Genomic DNA, 19,466 nt, shown 5'->3' with positions numbered 1-19,466 from the left:
TATTTTGAAGAAGCAGAAGACTCAGGAAGAAGTCTTGCTTTTTATACCCCCTTTCCTGCCTAAAGGAGTGTAGGTAAAGGGCCTGGTCCAGGAAGTGCAGTATCACCAGAGATGCCCACAAAGAATACTGGTGGGGTTGGGGGGGGGGGTGCTGCAGGGCCTGGAGACCAAAGTCCCACCCACGTCCCACTGTCTCTGCGTGGCCCAGCAAACACTTGTTTACCAAACATTTGTTTTTCCACTTCCGTGTGAATCTCTCCTCCCCTGTGAAGTCCCAGACCCTCCCCGCTGCCTCAGATGGCTCAGGCCTCCACTGCCCAGCCTGTCCTGGGGTCTCGGTTTTCTCATGGGGCCTCTGAGCCTACATAATTAAATTTGATTTTCTCTGGTTATCTGTCCCAGGTCAATTTAATTCTTAGGCTCAGCCAGAAGAATCTAGAAAGGGTAGAGAGAAAAATTTTCCTTCCACAACATATCATGTAATTTCTGATCTTTTATGTTGAAATGGACCAATGTATATGTGTTCCTATTAAGATAACCATTAACACCCATACAGCGCTTACTGTCCTAAGTGGGCTATAAGGATAAATTAATTTAATCCCCCAAAGCCCTGTGAAGGTCATCCGACTCACAGGCAACTGAGGCATCCCTGGGGACGTGCCTTGGCCGGCGCTGAGCCAGGCCTGAGCCCTGGAAATCTGTCTGGGGAGCCTTTGCTGTCACCGCTCGGCCACGCGGCCGGGAGGGCCATGGGCGTTCGGAAGGAGCGCCCCTCATCCTGTCCTGCTGGACCCCACCAGGCTCAGTGAGCGCTGGCTGAGCTGACTGCCACTCAGGGGGCGAAAGGCTGTCCAAGGAACCGTGGAGTTTAACTCAGCGCGGAAAGGCTCGAAGCTGACCGAGCACAACATGAATTCGAGGGGGCAGATGAACACAGGCTGAGTAACAGCAGGCGGCCTCAGGGAAGAGGCGAGAGCTGAGCTCGGCCGCAGAGGACGGACAGGCGGAAACCACGAGAAGACATCAGAGGCATGTTGGGTGGGGAAGGGGTATCAGGAGCAGAGTCAGGGAGGTGGACATGGGCGGAACGTGCCAGGAGAGAGGGCAGCCAAGGACAGTGACCAGCATGTGGTCTTGGTGACTCTGGAAACTACGGCTGGAAATCCTGGGTCACCGCGCTTCAGGATTCAGGACTGTTGGACCCCGGGGGCAGCGGGGTCCCTGAAGGCCCCTCCTGTGGGAGTCGGTCCAGGTACTGCTCTGCAGTAGCCATGCTTTGTTGTTTTTCTAACCATTTTATCTAGACTTTATTTGTAGACCCTGAAAATTCCCATAAATTCCAAGGATCACAGGAGAAACAAGCTTATTGCTTTGAGCTTGCCTGAGATAAAATCTCCCTTAATCTTGGGTCTTGAAATATAGCCATGGAGAAATTTGGTTTCAATATGACAAATCTCCAAATTTCCACCTGCATCTCGACTTTCATTTCATGCACACTGATTGCAGCACTTTCTGTTGCAATTCTATTCTATAACAGCTTGTAATTATTTTATGGGTGAACGTCTAACTCTTCATCTCTTCACACGGATTATTTTCTTCAGATTTTGAAGTTCTCTTCTGCTCTACCGTCTGTTTTTCCTCTTGGTTCCTTTAATTTGTATGTTTTTTTCCCCAAATAACTCACATCATGAGCAAGACACACCGCTGGGCAATGTGGAGACACTGCAGGAGCTTTTCCTCATCCTCTTGGGCCTGCCAGTGGACTGTTCAGGAAAAGTTCTGCAAAGCAGGTGGGATTTGAACTGGATCTTGGACTCTCTGAGAAGTCTGGCTCCAAGCCAAGATTCTGCGCTGGCATTTTCAGGCCAGAGGATGGGTAATGTCAAAGGCCGTAACTGGCAGACCTCGCAGGGAAGCTGCCCTCCCCACACAACACTTGTACACAGCCAGTTCATTGCAGTCCCCGGAGTTTCAGTCAGGGTCTCAGGCCCCCTGGCTGGCCATGCTCTCCCACCTGCCGATGCAGGGGACACGGGTTCGAGCCCCGGTCCGGGAAGATCCCACATGCCACGGAGCAACTAAGCCCGTGCACCACAGCTACTGAGCCTGTGCTCTAGAGCCCGCGAGCCACAACTACTGAGCCCATGTGCCGCAACTATGGAAGCCCTCGCACCTAGAGCCTGTGCTCTGCAACAAGAGAAGCCACCGCAATGAGAAGCCCACGCACCGCAACGAAGAGTAGCCCCCGCTCACCAGAACTAGAGAAAGCCCACGCAACAACGAAGACCCAATGCAGCCAAAAATAAACAAATAAATTTATTTTAAAAAATAAAATAAAATGACTCGGTTTATAAAGCATACATATATATGTGAAAAAATAAGTAAACATAAAATATCAAAAAAAAAAAGAAAAAAAATGGGGGGACGAGCCCATCTCAGGCTAGATCCACCAGTGAATGAGTTTCATTTTTTGAGTTTTGAGGACTGAGGGTCTGTAGGCAACCTTTGCTTTGCCTTGACCTCTGGGGTCTGCCTGACCCGTGTACTGGCAAGGCCCACCGCCCCGGGCAGGCGTCCCAGCTCGCGTCCGTGCAGAGCCTGCGCGCAATCAGTCAGCGCCGAACGTGTGCAGCGTGATGCTCTTGGTCGTCTCGGTCCAGTCGTGAGCGTGAGAACGGGCAGCTGCTGTGACGGAGACTGGGGGGCCGGCCCCTCTGATGGGGCCCCCCAGGAGGCGAGGGGCCCGAAGGTGCAGAGTGAGGGGTGCAGGCTAGGGGTGTGGGACATGTGCTGGGCCTGAACTGCAGAAAAACCGGCGGAGGCAGCCGGGGCACGAGGCGGGGCTGGGTTGGAGGAGGCGGGGCCGGCCGTGCGGAGCCCAGCAGACCCCGGAGGGACCCTCAGAGTCTGTGCTGAGCACACAGGATGCTGCCCAATGCGGGGCTGGACCTGGGCCTTTTGGGGAGTCGGTGCAGCCAATGGGTGGAGGGCGGGCGGCCGTCTGCAGGGAGACAGCAGAGGCCTGGAGCCCGAAGGCTGCTCCAGACACGGGCCCACGAGGCGCCGTGCTCACTCCTCCCCACCCACTGGAGGGAGCCCAGCTGGGCTGCTGAGCGGCTCACGACCTGATGGCGTCTTGGTTTAGGAGGCGTAGGGCTGGGTGCAGGGTCAGCCATGACCTCGCGCTGCTGCCGGGGCTCCAGGGGATGAGCCTAGGGTGCGGCCGGAGGGAACCCAGGAGCAAGAGGCCTCACGACAGAAGGACAGGGAGCGGGCAGCCCTGCAGGGGCCACAGGCGGAAGGCCCACCTGGCCCTGCTCTCCTCAGCCCCACCCCAGGGCCCGGCGCCTGGCAGTCCACGTGTCCCCTCAGCCCCCTGGCGGACACACATCCAGACCGAGCCTGCTGCCCATTTGCCCATACCGGTCCACGTGTCTTGATCTGGTCTCTGCCCATGTTCTTGTCATTCTTTTGTTTTTCTTGTTTTTTCCTTTATTTTGGTCCTTTTGATTCTCTTCCCCCTTTCCTGGAATCTTCACATCGTTTTCTGTGCCGTGTGTTTGCCCATCCGGCCGCAGAGGCAAGGAGGGGGCCCAGGGTGGGGGGAGGGTGGGGGAGGACCCCGAACCTCCGCTTGGAAGTTGCTTCTTCTGTGGCAGTGAAAGCTGCTCTGCTAGAGTCCACCTTAGGGCTGTCCTGACACTCGGTGGCAGGCCCCCAAGAGCACACCAAGCATTTAAAGGCAGCCCTACTCCCCCACCCCAGCTTTTCCACCTCCAGACGACATGGCTCTTGCCACGTGTCACAGATTGGGGCCTGCCCTCGGCGCGCCCATGGCCCCGGCTGGGCGGCCGCAGCTCCCTGCCAAGCAGGAGGATGCAAGGAGGCCCAGAGGCCTAGCTTGGAAAACAATCTGGGCACCGCTGGAAATAAAACAGGCACGCTCATCCCAAGCTCCTGACTTACCCCCACCCCACGTTTCCCCTTTGGTAATCACAAGTTTGTTTTCGACATCTGTAAGTCTGTTTCTGTTTTGTAAATATAAGATAGATAACCAACAAGGACCTACTGTACAGCACAGGGAACTCTGCTCAACATTCTGGGATAACCTATGTGAGAAAAAAATCCGAAAACGAATAGATAACATGTATATGTATAATTGAATTACTTTGGTGTACACCTGAAACTAACACAACATTGTAAATCAATTATACTCCAATAAAATTTAAGAAGGATAAGACACATTTGACTAAACGCAATAAATTTTTGTATAGTAAAAAGACAAAACAAAAAAATTAAATTTGATAAATCCAAATGTGTACATTTAAAAAAAAATGCAAACATTCCCTCTGCATCGTCACATCTGCCACACCCTTCTGTCTGGTCCCGGACACGAAGGCCATCAGGCTGCATACGGTGAAGGAGGGGAGCCCACGAGATCCGTGTGGACGGGGAGGCGACCAGGGACCAGGGCTGCCCCAGGCTCCAGCAGAGCACCACAGGCCCGTCCACTCCCAGCTGAATCCCTGCACCCAGAGACGGCTCTGTTTACCTCACAAAGACGTCAGCAAGGTGGACTGTGTCACGTATTTGAAAGTGTGCACATTTTACAACACGACTGTTATCTGCACCGACTCACAGGGGACCCACTGGATGATGTGATGGCCGTGGGTGTGAGAGCAGCAGCCCTGCGACTGGGGCTTGGTGCCCTGGCATCACCGCTTCCCGCAGCCCGATCACTCTCCCCTCTCGTCCTGCAAACGACCAGCGTTTAAACACGTAGCTGTCCCCATTCTCGAAGCGGACAGCAGCCCTGCTGGCCCCTGCCTGCTGCGGGACCGTTCGCAGGCTGCCGACACGTCTGCCGGCTTATTCCTCCCCATTCTCTCTTGAACCCACTCCACCTGCTTCCCGTGACAGCTGCCGTGTCAGGTTCCCCAGTGACCCCCATGCTGCCAGGCCAACGGGCTCTCAGCCCACCTGACACCCCACAGCGACACTGACAAAGCAGACGGGCTCGCCAGCTTCCAGAACACCCCACACACCAGGCCCTCCCAGCTCCCGGCGGCCTCTTCCCTCCCCTTGGCTGGATCCCCTGCGCCCAACCTCACGCTGGGGCTCGGCCTCTGGTCTTCTCTCCAGGGACGCCGTTGGCCCAGAGCTCCGCACACCCGTCTGCACCAGGAACACAGACTCCCACCTCCGCTCGCCTGGCCTGGACCCCACCCCAGCCGTCTCATGTCTCCAAGCATCTGGTTGGCTGGGCCACTTGACCACTTCACAGGCATCTCAAACTCAACAGCCCAAACCCGTCTGCTCATCTTCCCGTCCCACCCCCCAGCCTCCTCCTCTGGTCCTTCCTGTCTCGGTCACCGTCCTAGTTGCTCAGACCAACCCCCTGGGCCCTCCCTGGTTCCTCTCTCGGCCTCACACCTACTCTAATCTGTCAGTAAACTCGACAGCTCCATCTGCCAATCCATCCAGAAACCAACCACCTGCCGGCATCTCTGCACCAGCCCAGCCAGCGTCACCGGCACGTCTGCACCCCAGGCTGGCTCTCTCGCTGTTCTGCATCTGCGTCTCCACAGGGACACATTACATTAAGTTGCAGGGAGTTCCGGTCCCTGATAAGATGGAGGAGCCTCTCCAAAAACGCAGCCACACGCGGACAGGACTTATGAACAGCTCTCTCCTGTCATTTTAGGAAAACGGAGGCTTGTTCTCTGGCATCCCAGCCTCCCGGGCGATTTTTGTGCGGCAGTGGGACAGTCTGCAGAAGCCTCGGACTGGGGGAGGGACGCCTCCTCTCCAACTGCCCGGAGGCTATGTCCCGGGAGGGGACCCTGCTCCCTCTCTCTGTTTTCCCACCGCTGGCCGGGCGGCTCCGGCATGGAGACGGTGCAGCAGAACAGGGGGAACAAAGCCGCAGTCTGATGTGTAAAAAGGAAAGCACCAGAAAGATCTCAAGAGCGGGAGGAGCTCGTGAAAGCACCCCATAAAGTTGTTCAGGAACTCCTCAGTGATAGACACACAGCTTAGCAGAACAGGACGGTCCAGAAATAGGCCTGCACAAGTAGGGCCAACTGACTTTTGACAAAGGAGCAAAAGCAATTCAATGCAGGAACTACGGTCTTTAACGAATGGTGCTGGAATACTTGGATATCTATAAGAAAAAAAAAACCCACAACCAAAACCTCACACCTTATTTAAAAAACTCAAAATAGATCATAGCTCCAAATATAAACTGTGAAACTACAACTTATAGAAGAAACATTGCAGAAAACCTTCCTAACATTGGATTTGATTCCAATATTTCAATCTATAAAAAAAAAAAAAGTTGGGTAAGTGGGACTTCAACGAAACTCAAAACTTTTGCTCTGCAGAGACGCTGCTAAAAGGATGAAAAAGAGAAGATAAAAACTGGGAGAAAATATTTGCAAATTACACAGCTGGCCAAGGACTTTTATCCAAAATATGTAAAGAACGTTCTAAACCTAACGGACTTAAACACAATAATCAACAATCGATGTAACTTTAAAAACGGGCTCCACCAAAGAGGACACGCGGGTAGATGGTGAGTTAAGTGCGCGGAAAGCCGTTCCGCATCGCTGCAGGGAAGCACAAATGACAGCACCCCATGCCCGTGGGCGGCTGAGAAAGCTGAGCACCCGCCCGCGGCCCCTCGGGAAGCAGTGCAGCAGTTTCCTCCCATAGAACGCAGTGCTCACACTGGTCAGAGCTGACCCTGCGGCAGGGGCTGCAAACTTTTTTGTAAAGGGTCAGACAGCAAAGATTTTAGGCGCTGAGGTTGCCTGGCCACTGCTGCACGTGTGCCGAAGCACGTGAGTAAGGGCGGTGCTGCGTGCCAATAAAACTTTATTGACAGAAACAGGTGGTGGCAGGGATTTGGCCCCCATGACCTCAGGCTATAGTTTGCCAACGCCTGCCCTGGAAAATGAAAACTTCTGTTTACACAAACACCCATACGCAAAGATTTACAGCAGCCGATAGTTCCTGCAGGACTGCAGACCCCACGTGAGCCCAGAGCTTTGCCTCGGTCGCTGCGGAGCTGGAGCATCTTACACGGCGCCTGGCACACAGGAGGCGCTCAACAAACACCTGTTTGTTGAGGACTTTCATTAGAGCTTTTTTGCACTCCTCACAAACGCAGGTCTTCCCTGGAAGCAGAAATGCTGAAGGGCCTTAAACACCACCACCCCCTGCCTGCCCCTCCACCACAGCCCCGTCTGTCCTCCACTCACCCACGGTCCCCACTCTGCCCACAAACTCTTACCCCTGAAAAAAAGAAACAAAACCCAGACATGCCTCTCTGGGCTCACAGTGCAGCTAGAAACCACCACACAGACACTCCGGGGATGACAGATTGCTTCAGCGTTTAGAACGAGTCCATTCTCAAGCTGAAGCCCGTTGTGAAAAAAGGACTACGCCTGACAGCCATCTCGGTACAGACGCGACACCTGGGCAGGTGAGGCCACGCCCAGAACAGACCCCTGGACCCACGGGAGAAGGAATAGGCAAGAGTCCCGTGCTCAGAGTTTCAGGATCACCTGATAACGTGGGGTTTCAACAGGTAAGCGTGCTGCATGACCCGGGAACACGCATGTGACCTCCAGGCGATGAGGATGCCATCAGAGTAAAGGAACAGGACCCAGTGGGGCACCATGCCCGGGGATGGGGCACAAGGCCGGCAGGAGACCCCTGGTCACTGACAGCGTCAGGGCTCCCCCAGGCCAGGCCCGAGCATGGGCAGGTCAAGCCCAGGACGAAGCACGGGAGGCCCATCTGCCTTTTTTTCTGGGCCAGCACGGAGAAAATGAACAGAGACCGGGTGATGGGGCCATACCGGGGGCAGAGCTCCTGAAGAAAGAGCTGGAGCCCATGCAGCGTGGCCCTGCTCCTTTTATTTCGTTTTTAATCTTGAGAGAAAGATGAGTCAACATTATGGAAGCAAATTACAGAGAGACTCCCGACAGCCTTAAAAGCGAGAAGAGGAAGTAGGCAGTGACCAGGCAGAGGCCAGCCCGCGGAGCCCCAGCTCAGTCTGGGGACGGTGTTTTCGCTTTCGGCAAGGGGAGACTTCAGGTGCCAGTGGTCGGCTGGCAGATGCTCCGTCACTATTCACAGGTGCTCGCATCAGAGCAGAGTGATGCTGGCTCTCCCAGACGGGGCTCCGCCTGGAAAGCCAACGCCCGCCACACGGCTGCCCGCGGCTGGGAAGCCGCCCAAGGACGGCCTGGCGGGTCAGAGCAGTATGTGGTACTTCAGCGCCCGGGGTACCCTGTTGATGACCAGCCTCCCGTCATAGCTCAGGGAGGCAAAGAGCCAGGGGTCGGCTGAGGACCAGTCCACGGCGTACACGCTGTCCTCGTGCTCCTCATAGGTGGCAATGACGCTGTCCTGGGGAGGCTCCTGGCTCCTACAAGGCACCAGAGACACGCGTGCGTGAGTGAGGCGGGCGCCCTGCCCATCGGTGGCAGCAGTCCTGGTCTTCTCACCTGCGCAATCGGGCAGTCCCCAGGAGCCGAGGGGGCCAACGGGGGCGCCCCTGCGGGAGCCCAGAGCCATCCCGTCCCCAGCCGTGGGCCCTCGCGGCTCGTGGGGGGCCCCCTACCGCCTAACACCTCCCTCCACAGCTCTGCAGCAGGACGTGCTCGGGCTCGGGGGACAGGGGCTGGGGAACGTTCATGGGGCTAAGTGGACAACGGCCAAAACTCCTGTGACATCTGCCAGAGGGACCTGGGGACCGGCCGGCACAGCCCCCTGGGGTGGGCATGGGGAGCCCTGCTCAGGACGAGGGTGAGGGGCCGGAAGGCCGGCAGGCCCTGGCCTGGGCTGTGACACCTCCTGGCACCCCGTTCACATGGGAGTCGCTAGCCCCTTCCCTGGGACGCCTGCCCGGGCGGTGCTCACGTGCGCGGCCCTGTGTGGGAGCACGCGGAGCCGGGCCGCCCGCCTGGGCCTCCGAGGTCACAGGCCTGCCACGCGCCGGGCTGCTTCTCCACCCAGCAGGGCCTCCTCAGCACTTTTCTCCCCATTTCGTGGCTCTTTCTACCCAAGGAGCTCTCAGCAATCTGGGACTTTTCCCAGGAGACAGCCCGCTCCATGTGCCCCCAGGCTCGGACCCTCAGGCATCCCACGGCCCGACCCTCCCAGGAAGCCAACCTGCGGTGGCCAGCAAACATCCGGGTACAGACACCGCATACAAGTCCTCAGGGGACTCCCATTCTCCTGAACTCACTAAGACATGGGGACCAACCCCAGGAGCAGGCCTGCGGGAAACCGTGGCGGCACCTCGCGCCAGTGCCGTTGCCCGGCATGCCTGCCAGCCACACGTGCCTTCCTTCCTAGTGCGCTTCTCTGAAGCTGCCCACGTGCAGGCAGGACCCCTGGATTAACACACGGGGCCAACGAAGGGGCCACCAGCTCTGTCCCCGGTACAGACAGGGCTCGGACGCCTGCTTGGCCGTGAGAAGAGAGGACCGTAGAAAACACCCAAGCCCTGCACGTGGTAGGTTGCCGGACTGAAGCCGCTGCAACTGTATCTAAATACTCAGTTTGAACAGAAAAATGATTGCGTTTCTCTCAAGAGAGACAATCGGCAGACTGCCGCCAGCCAGCTTCTCACACAGGAATTTTAGGCTCATCTCAGGTGGGCAGAGGAAGAAATCAGAAAGCAGAAGTGTGAAGAGTCTCCAAACAGAACGACAAACCCCTCTCGTATTTTACGGCTCAGACCACTCAGCTCGACAGGGTTTTATTCCAGAACCTCCTGCCCTGGAGGCGGGAGACTCAACTCCACGGTAGCTCTGAATCACAACGGGAAGCAGCGCCGCACACAAAGGCGCATCCACTCCAGGAACAAGACGCGCCTCCTTTACACCCACGCTGCTGACACAGGACACGGGCTCACCCCGCCACCGCTGCCCTGGACCAGGCCGCCCTGTGTGAGCCCCGAACCCCAGGACCCCACAAGTCTCGAGGTGCGACCCCATTGTGAAGAGAGAGCCCCCAAGCAGAGCAATTAGGATTGGAAAGAGTTTGGAAAATACTCAGCCAAGATGGTGAAGCTGTGGGAAAAGTCAGCGAGGTTTCCCGCACGGCACCCAGCGTCTCGGGGGAAGCAGTGCGGGGGGGCCGGGCCAGGTCTGGGCCCGAAGTCCCCGCCTTGACACCTGCCAGCGAGGGTGGCCAGTCCACGACCTGATCCAGGACGGCACGGCCAGGAGGGACGCCCGCCACTGCCTCTCCCACAGGGTGTTACGAGGGCCGGCGGAGGTCGCTTCTCACTCCCCAGGGCTGCAGACGGGCCACGGTCCTCACAACCTTACGTGTGACGCTCAGTAAGAACGTGGACAGACACGCGTTTCAGAGGCCACAGCGGATGGCGCGGCTCGGCTGCCCTACCTGGCTGCCCTACCCGACTCCATGGCCCACAGCCACGCGCCTGCGGGTGGACACGCCCGACACCAGCCGCAGGGACCGAGCCACGCCCACAGCCACGCCCACAGCCACGCCCATACACAGAGCCGCACCGGAGCGCTCACCTCTCCTCCTGCTCGCTCAGGTCGTCGTCGTCCACCAGGTGGCCGAAGGGCTCGGAGGAGATGGACACCATGTTGGAAAGGATGACCCTGCTGTCACTGCTGCCCGTGAGGACGAGCTGGTCGTGCGAGTGGTTGTATCGGACGCCCCACACCCTGTGGGAGGACAGGGAGGCCGGGTCCCACCCGCTCGTCTATCACTGGGTGGCTCCCAGCAGGGGCAGGCGCGTGGCACGGCTCTGAAACCTTCTGCATCCTGACTAACGGAGACCAAATGGCAGCACGGACCCCAGCGGGGAGGCTTACTGCTCAGGAGCCACACAGGCTTTCCAGAATTCTAAAGGCAAAGGCTGCCCAAGAAGCAAAATACGGACTAGAGAGAACCTGTGACATAGGTCGCACCCCAGGGCAGCCTCCCAAGGGCTGCTCTCTGGCCGGGTCACTAGACCCAAGAGCTTGTGAGCTGGGCCGCCCGCCGGCGGACCCAGGGGACAGCGGAGAGCCGGACTGCCGCTCGGGGCCAGGGGACGGAGCGCCTCCCCAGACCACAGGAATTACGGCCACTCACTGAACCTGTCCAAACCATACTCCAGCATTCAGGTGGTAAATACACACACACACAGATATGCACACAAGTGCACACACACACAAGCATACACACCCATACGCATGCACAAAGAAGCATACATACACACACCAGTACATGCACACACACACGAACATGCACACAAGCACACGCATGGAGACAAACATATAAGCACACACATATACATGCAAGCGCACACACGCATGTACACACAACATGCTTTATTTGAATAAAAACTGGCTCATACTATGCACGATTTTCTATGACTCGATCTCTTTCACTTAGCAAAAAGTAGCCAGCACATGGCATATACGTAAAAACAGCGTCTCAGGGAGAACGGCCAGTCTTGGGCACTCTGCGTGTCCCTGCACACGGCCATCCCGCACTCCCTCTGAGAGCGGCACCATCCCCGCTGCAGTGACACCACTGGACAGACTTGACCAATCCCCTGCTGCCAGGCCCTGGGCAGCTCCCGGCCTCCCTGCGCTGTGCACAATGCCACGTGGACATCTGTGCATGCTCATTTTTGCCTATTTGAACCGGCACTATTTCAAGAGAAAACAGAATCTAGTGTTTTTCTTCTTTTCCTATGTTTACGAATCACAAACATTCAGATTTGGAATTAGTGTTCCTTTAGGAAAAATAAAACGGGGTTGATTGAATGATTCACAGCAGCACAAACTAAGCTGGTTTGTGCCTTTCCAAACGGTGAAGTAATTAGCAAAATAAATTGCCTAAGCCCCTCCCCCAAGCGGCCCGCGCGAGGAACGCACCAGTGGGAGTGCTCCTCCAGCGTCTTGACGGGCTCGGTGACGTTGCGGGTGTCCCAGAACTTCACCCTGCAGTCGTCCCCGCAGCTGGCCAGGTAGTACTGCTTGTTGGGGTTGAAGTCCAGGTCCCGCACCAGCTGGCCGTGTGCACTCTCAATGCAGTAGATTTGGCTGTGCAGGGGTGGAGGGGATGGGCACAGGTAAGAGGTGGGACGAGGGAAGCCAGTGACTGCACCCTGCACCTTCTCCCGGACCCCGTCCAGCGCAGGATCCAGGCGGGGCGCTCCTGTGCGCAGGCCACGCCTGCGACCCTGCCGAAGGGTGGCTGGTTGGCGGCGCTCAAAGGTGTGACCTAGAATCTTGAGGATGAGAGCGATCCGGAGGGATGAGGCTGCCACGGAGAAGCAGAGAGAGACTCCAGACAGAAAGGCTGACCAACGTCTGGAAGGACGCAGTGAGACAGAAGGAAAAGGGAGGGGCTGGGAAGCGGAATACAGCGCTGTTGGTGTCGGGAGATGGAGACAGAGAAAAGGAAGGAAAGGTTGGGAAAGCTGTAGAAACACGGAAGGAAGCAGTGCTCGTCACGGCTGGGCCTCATCCTCGCACACAACCCGGTGCCGACACTGGGCATGGGCGGGCACGGGGCCGAATCGGCCCCACCGCTGTTCAGAGCTCACGCGTGCCCATACGTGTGCGTGCTTGCACGTGTGTACACAATGCACAAGCATGCACACACCAGCCGTACACACATGCACACGCATGGGTACCTATGCCCACACATGCACGTGTACACACCCACATGTGGGTGCACCAGTGTGCACAGAGGTGCAGGCACACAAGCACACACAGACCTAACTGAAGCCCCGCCATCCACCTCCAGGCTGCTCCTTGCAGGGTGCGGAATCAGAATATTCCATCTCCTACAGCGACCCCCTCTGATACCACAAACGCAAACCAGAGGTGCAGGTCACCTGTGGCAGGACAGTGGCTTCAGACGAAGAGCTTGTGTCCCAGCAGGATGGACAGGGGCCCCCGCCAGTCCCAGAGTCGGCCCCGCGAGACACCCCGTCCACTCTGCCCGCTCCACTTCCTCCCTCGGCTGTGACTTCACCTCTCCTGCAAACCCTGAACCTCGTGCTCTGCATGGCTCCCACTGGGACTGCTCCCATAACCAGCTCCCTCGCCCGAAACCAAGGTCTCCACAGTCCCATCTCACGTCAGATGACCTCAGTCCTTTTCATCTTTTCTCCCATGTTGGGTTTTCTGGCCCCAAACCACTTTTAAATCTTGAACCGGTTTTTACATCCTGAACCTTCCCAATAGCCTAATATTTTTTCCTAAAATAAGATACCCGAACCTTAAGATCTTCCGAGTGAAACAGGGAAATGAATAAAATTAAGCCCGGCGAGGTCCTAGGGAGCTGGGGGGAGTCACACAGGCAGAGAGTATCGACTCAGGCTTTCCTGGGGCTCTGTGGGCAGCGATCTGAATACAAAAGCACAATACATTCCAGAAGCAGCACTGAAAGCACCAACACCCAGGCTGTTTGCAGAAGAGACACAACACCAAGGAGAAGAGCCCCCGGGTCGCCTGCTGCCCATCCCCCCAGGGACGGCAGGCAAGGGGGCAGCAGGGCGCTGCCTCCCAGGGCCCCTCCTGCCCCCTGGCTTTGGGGTCTGTAATGTCAGTCTTCAAGGTTCTCATCTAGATACCCAAATCTACACATCCTTCAAAGAACAATGAAAACGGGAAAAGATAGCCACAGGCCCTGGAGGAATGGATTCCAGTCCCGACATCCAAGCGCACAGCTTTCAGCTTCTGATAGGAAACCCAACAACCCCCACCCCCACCCCCGCCACCGCCCAGACACACACACACACACACACACACACACACACACACACACACACGTCAAATATTGATTACCCCCTGCGCTTTCAGAGGGGCCGTGGACCTAGATTTAAAGCTGGGCCCCCACCCTCAAAGGCAACACGAGCTATTTCACGACATCCGTCTTTGCGGCTTAGTGATAAATTACGGTGTGCTGAGGGGATAAACTGTATCTTAAAAAAGACTGCAGGGCCCTGTTGCCATGACAACAGTGTGCACACCACCACTCCTTCGCTGTCAACGCCACACCTGGCACAGAAAAGCAGCTCTCCCGTGTCCCATTAGAAGCACTAGCTGTGTGTGTAACGACTTAAATAACAAACTACGACCGCCCCATGGGTGTGCATCTTGAAGGTGCAGAGATGGTCGAGCTCCATGCTTAACCAGGGGACGGCAGCCCTCACCTTGTGGTCGCCGACCATGGAGACCGAGAGTCTGCGGTCACCACCTCAGGCCTGAGCTGCTACAAAAGCCTGACCTTGATCTCCACCGGAGACCGCCGCTGCCGCCGCCGAAGGGCGCCCACAGGAACAGGACCGCCAGGGCGGGGCGCGGACCCACAGCGCGGGTGCACTCAAGATGGGGCAGAGAAAGAGGACGAGGCGTACGACTTCCCACAAGCCCGAGGCCAACACAGACAAGCCACATGGCCTCAGCACACGAGCCCTGGTGGATGGGCGTGGGGGGGCAGGGAGGGGAGGGGCCGTCACTGACCTCATGGTCCGCGTGTCCCACCCTCGGACAGCCGTGTCGTTCGCCGTGGCCACCTGGGTGCAGTTGTGATGCGGGCTCCACCGCCCCGTCGTGAACTTCAGCTGTCCCTTCCCTTCCAGGGACGCCGAACTGGCCAGCTGCAAATTGGGTGATGTTTTCAAAGGAAGAAGAAAAGACAAGTAATTTGAACTCTATTCAGAGCATTTAAGAGGATATCTTGTACGGGCTATCATTGAAGATAATTACTGAAAATAATTAGGAAGCTCTGTCTTTGTTTCCTCCCCTTAGAAGGCAAGAATGTTTGAACCTTATTTGGAAAAAAAAAATATAAAACTGAACACAGCAAAAAATAGAAGGCACGTTAACAGAGCCTCTATCAGACAGGACTTGCCAGTGTGGGATTAGGGAGAATCCACTCAAATCTGAAGACAACACGCACCAGCTCCGTCTGGCTTCCTCCAAAACCAAGGACGAGGCCCGCCGGGCCGCACGGCCAACCCCAGGTGGAGAAGGACAAAAGGCTGCGACCCACCCAGACGTGTGCTCAGACGTGTGCCCTCCCCTCCCTGCTGCGAGGATCTCGGCGTCCGTTACTCGGGGGTTAACTAAACCCCAATAGGTAACGGACGGCAGAGACCCTCGAGACCACCAGCGCAGTCGAGGCCGGGCCCTGGTGCAAGCCTGGGAGAAGGGCCCCCTCCGCCCCTGACCCCGCTGCCCCACCGGCCCTCCCGCTTGCCGTCTACGATCTTATGCACAAAGGCCTATCACGCGGTGGCGTCTGGAGGCAGGAGGGCTCCAGGCTTGTCTGTGGTCCTCAGGTTACTCGACCCTCCGTGATTCACTTCACTTTACCCTGAACACTAGCCTCGCCCTGCGGACCCTCTGAGAGGGACCCGGGCATGGCCACGGCAGCACTGGACAGAGGCCCGAGGCTGTCATCGGGCCCCAGACTTGGCCCCGGCCGGGGTGGGTGCACGGAGCGGGCGGTCAGTGCAAGGGGATGGAGCAGAAGCCTGGGGAAAACAGCCAGTTTCCGCTCCAGAGAGCCTGGACCAGTTAAGAAGCCTGACAGCGGGCACGTCGACTTCCGAGTGAGAGCCCCGCTTACTCTAGCACCCACTGCAGCAGAGGTCGCCCAGCCAGGACACGCTGACCAGCCGGCAGCGGCAGCTCGCCTCTCTCGGTTCTGGACAGTTTCATGTCTCAACCTGCCCCAGAAAAATCCTTCTCCCAAAAACCCATTTTCCTGCCTCACGGATTCAGCAAATCACGTGGATGATGGGCCTCTGAAGTCCTTGCAGGTGCACACGCCCCCCTCCCGGGGACTGAAGGGCTAGAGCTGACGGGAGGAAGGAGGACGGGTGTCTGTGCCCGTGAGCGCGGGGGGAGGGACGGGAGGGACACGTCACATCTCTAAGGAGACACGCAGGCGGCTCCTGTGTCTTCCCGGGTGCCTGCCCAGCTCCTGGGCCCCAGCCCTGCCCTCCCCCGCCCCACCCCCTGCCCACAGCCCAACGAGGCAGCGGAGGAGAGAGCCCGCCCCCTGGAAAAGCGGGGGTTCTTGTTTTATAAGACCCCAGTTAAAATACCTGTTCTGCCATTACAGACCGAGCACCACTTATTAATCTCCTCTCCACAAAAGTTAAAGGGTTAGTCTGGTCTGGGCAAGACATGTGTGTTGTGTTAGTGTCGGGGGGACCCAACCAGGCACGGCGGCGACGGAATGAAACAGGGGTGCCCACCAGCACCTCAAGGAGGAAGTGCCCGTGTTCTGGGCACTCCCAGGGCTCACATTCAAGCTGCCAGGGAGGCTCCGGGGAGCAGCCATCACCTGAGACAGGCCCCGGGGTGCCTGGAGTGGGGAGAAGGGGCAGGGAGAGCGGCCGAGGGTGGAGGAGAGCAGCTCCTGGGCCGAAAGCTCAGCAGGGGAAGCGGGGCCTCGAAGGGGGACACACCCCCAGGAAGCTCCCAGTGGCGACGCAGAGCCGCACCCAGCAGCGCTCCGCCCGTGGAGCATGCCCGATGGCGGGCGCAGAACTGAGCCTGGCCGAGGACAGCGCCGCGGGGCGAGAAGAGCCAGAGGCCGGGCGAGACGTCAGGAAGGACAAAGCGGCTGAGGGACAGAAAGGGGGCCGCTGGCCAGCAGGGCCTGGGTGCTCCCACGGGACCTGGCAACACCTGCTGCCCAGGCCGCAGCTCAGGCCACCTGGGCAGAACCGGGCCTGAGGTAGCTTGGCAGAGAGGGCCACGTCGGGGACCCAAACCCAGGGCCGTCCCAGTGCCTCCCCTCCAGGCCAGCACCCTCACGGCCACCCATGGAGCACCTGCGCCAGACACCCCACAAGAGGGCCCCACGGGGGACCCCACTGACCCTCAGTCTCACCCCCAATCTCCTGGAGGATGTCGACTGGCTCAGCCGGGTGGGGAGCCCGCCGGGAGGGGTCAGCAAGGGCCGAGGGGCTGGGGGCGGCAGAGGGTCTGCTCCTCTGATGATGGGCAGTGGTCCCACCCCTTTTCCCCTGCATCACGGGCCACGGCTTCTCCTTCTCTCGTCATCTGAGCAGCAGAGGCAAGTCAGCCCAGGATCAGGGGTGCCATCACCTTCGGGGGCACGTGGGGGGCACAGAGCATGGACAGGTCACAGGGAGGAGGCCCGGCCCCCAGGCAAGACGCAGAGGGGACCACACGGTGCGACCACCGCAAAGCCATGGAGGAGAAAGGGACGGTGGCAGGAGCCTCACAATGCAGGACCTGGACTCTCAACCACAAGGGACGGCCAGTGAGAGCTGGTGTGGGCAGAGGGCATCTCGGCCCTGCCCGCAGCAGTGACAGGCACAGCCTCCTGAAGAGGGACGGCGGCACAGAGCCCCATACCCTGAAATGGGCCTAAAACACGAGCATCAGACACACAGGGTGAGCTTTTCCACACTGGGCTTCAGCTTTTCCAGCTGTGGCTGGACGTTTAACATCCACATTGACAGCACCAACCAAGAAACAGTTTTATGGCCTCTCCTTTAGGGAAAAAAAACTAGCCAAAAGAAACATGTACAGGCGCCATTTCAGTTTTCTGAAGACTAGTTAAGTAAGATCAACAATCAGGTACATAAAACGGTTGAGTATACAACTCAGCCATAAAAGAGCGAAATTCTGCCTTTTGCAGCAACATGGATGGACTTGGGGGGTATCATGCAGACAGAGAAAGACAAATACTGCATGATAACACTTATATGTGGAATCTAAAAAATACAGCAAACTAGGGACTATAACAAAAAAGAAGCAGACTCACGGGTATAGAGAACAAACTAGAGGTTCCCAGTGGGGAGAGGGAAGGGGAGCGACAATGTAGAGGGAGGGGATTAAGAGGTACAGACTATTATGTATAAAATTAAGCTACAAGGATGTAGTGTACAACACAGGGAATATAGCCACTATTTTATAATAACTATAGATGGAGTATAACCTTTAAAAATTGTGAATCACTACATTGTAAACCAGCTATACTTAAATTAAAAAAGGTTCCGTATATTTTCTAAGTAATCAGCATTCAGTGTTCTAATTAATTTTCTATGAACACGGGGATGCATTATCAAACTCTTCAGAAGCGTGAACACATGAGGTCCTATCATCAGAAGACAGGCACTGTAAACTCAGCAGAGTGAATTCTTGAAGAGGCTGCTGTGGGAAGCACCATGAAGTGTGCCAAGCGGGGAAGATCCGTAACAGTGCGCAAAGCACTCAGGTCGAATCCTAACAAACGACACTGCCAGCAAAGCTCTCTGCACTTGCTCTACTCTGACTCCATCAGGGCTCACGCAGAAGTTAAATCAGCAAAACTTAACACGCACTGTCTGCTTCCAAAACCCACACTGAGGAACAGCCCACAAGAAACCCAGGCCCTGGGTCCAACCGCATCCTGCCACAAACGCGTCCGTGAGCTCGGGAGCAGGTCCTCCCGGTAGAGCCCTCGGATGAGACGCCAGCCCCACTGACACCTGGCCTGCGGCCTCACGAGAGACTTGAGGTTGCGGGCTCTTGACTGTCCCCGCAGAAACCACGTGATGGCCGTGGTGGGCAGCGGGAAGCACTAACTGGGTGGTCATTTGTTAGGAAGCACAGATAACTGATAAGGTGTTAACCTGAGGCAGGGGAGACTCCGAGTGAACTCAGTAGCTGAGAGGCGGCCCCTGCCCAGCCCCCTACTTCACAGGGAGGGTAGGTGTCTCGCACTGGGCCCCACAGCCGCGGTGCGGAACAGGACCAGCTCCAGCTCCAGCTCCACTGCACAGTCTGGTGCAGGAAGCACCAGGGCCACAGAACGCCATGCCCGCAGGTGCCGAGACGTCTGCAAGGTGGATTTTAATGAAAACCTGGAAGAGATCTCACCATCAATTTTTAAGGCGCTACTCAGGGCAGCCAGCATGGTGCAAGTCGTAAGGTTAATCAATCACTTTTTCTGGTTTCCTGGTGACGCAGAGACAGAACTCAGCAAGAACTCCGGAGGGTGCGATGCACACAGTACTCTGCTTCCCAGCATTAAAGAGAAATATTCAGTGCTTCCCAGTCCAGAAGGAATGATTAAAGGCTCCCCAAATCCTCTCTGAAGGAGTAACTAGTGCAGGACAAGAGCAAGAGAGGCACCTTCTATGAACAAAATGCTGTGACTGGAGCCTTCAGGAGCGGCTCGAGGGAGGCATGAGGTTCCAACCAAAGCTGCACCCCCACCAACAAGCCCCACGGCGCCGACAGGGGACCAGACCTGGGGAGGGGGCAGGCCTAGAGGATGCGGGGCCGAGCACGTGCTCATCAGCACTGAGGGTGACGCAGGACCAGAGGGGACAGAGAGCACCACCGCACCCCCTGGAAGGAGAGCCTCGGCGAAGCCACAGCAGGGCTGCAGCTTTCGAGCGTAAGAGACATAAAGTGTCCGTGCAGGCAAGTCCA

The 19,466-nt window shown here is 57.2% G+C and overlaps 1 protein-coding gene across 4 annotated transcripts in view; it reads right to left on the bottom strand.

The window, feature by feature from the left end:
* Positions 1-7,263: 7,263 nt before the first annotated feature.
* Positions 7,264-19,466, bottom strand: part of EIPR1 (EARP complex and GARP complex interacting protein 1) — an 89,219-nt gene continuing 77,016 nt past the window's right edge. For all 4 annotated transcript variants that reach the window (XM_029232044.1, XM_029232048.1, XM_029232045.1 and 1 more), the window contains 4 exons: positions 14,523-14,659; positions 11,922-12,089; positions 10,566-10,718; positions 7,264-8,437 (listed from right to left, as the gene is read on the bottom strand). In XM_029232044.1, coding sequence (XP_029087877.1) covers positions 8,263-8,437; positions 10,566-10,718; positions 11,922-12,089; positions 14,523-14,659 — 633 coding nt within the window. In that variant the 3' untranslated portion in view covers positions 7,264-8,262. The remainder of the gene's footprint in view (positions 8,438-10,565; positions 10,719-11,921; positions 12,090-14,522; positions 14,660-19,466) is intronic.

This window comes from Monodon monoceros, unplaced genomic scaffold (genome assembly GCF_005190385.1).
Source record: "Monodon monoceros isolate NGI ecotype Baffin Bay Population unplaced genomic scaffold, NGI_Narwhal_1 Super_Scaffold_19, whole genome shotgun sequence".
NCBI lineage: Eukaryota > Metazoa > Chordata > Mammalia > Artiodactyla > Monodontidae > Monodon > Monodon monoceros.
This window is presented reverse-complemented; position numbering and strand designations above follow the sequence as displayed.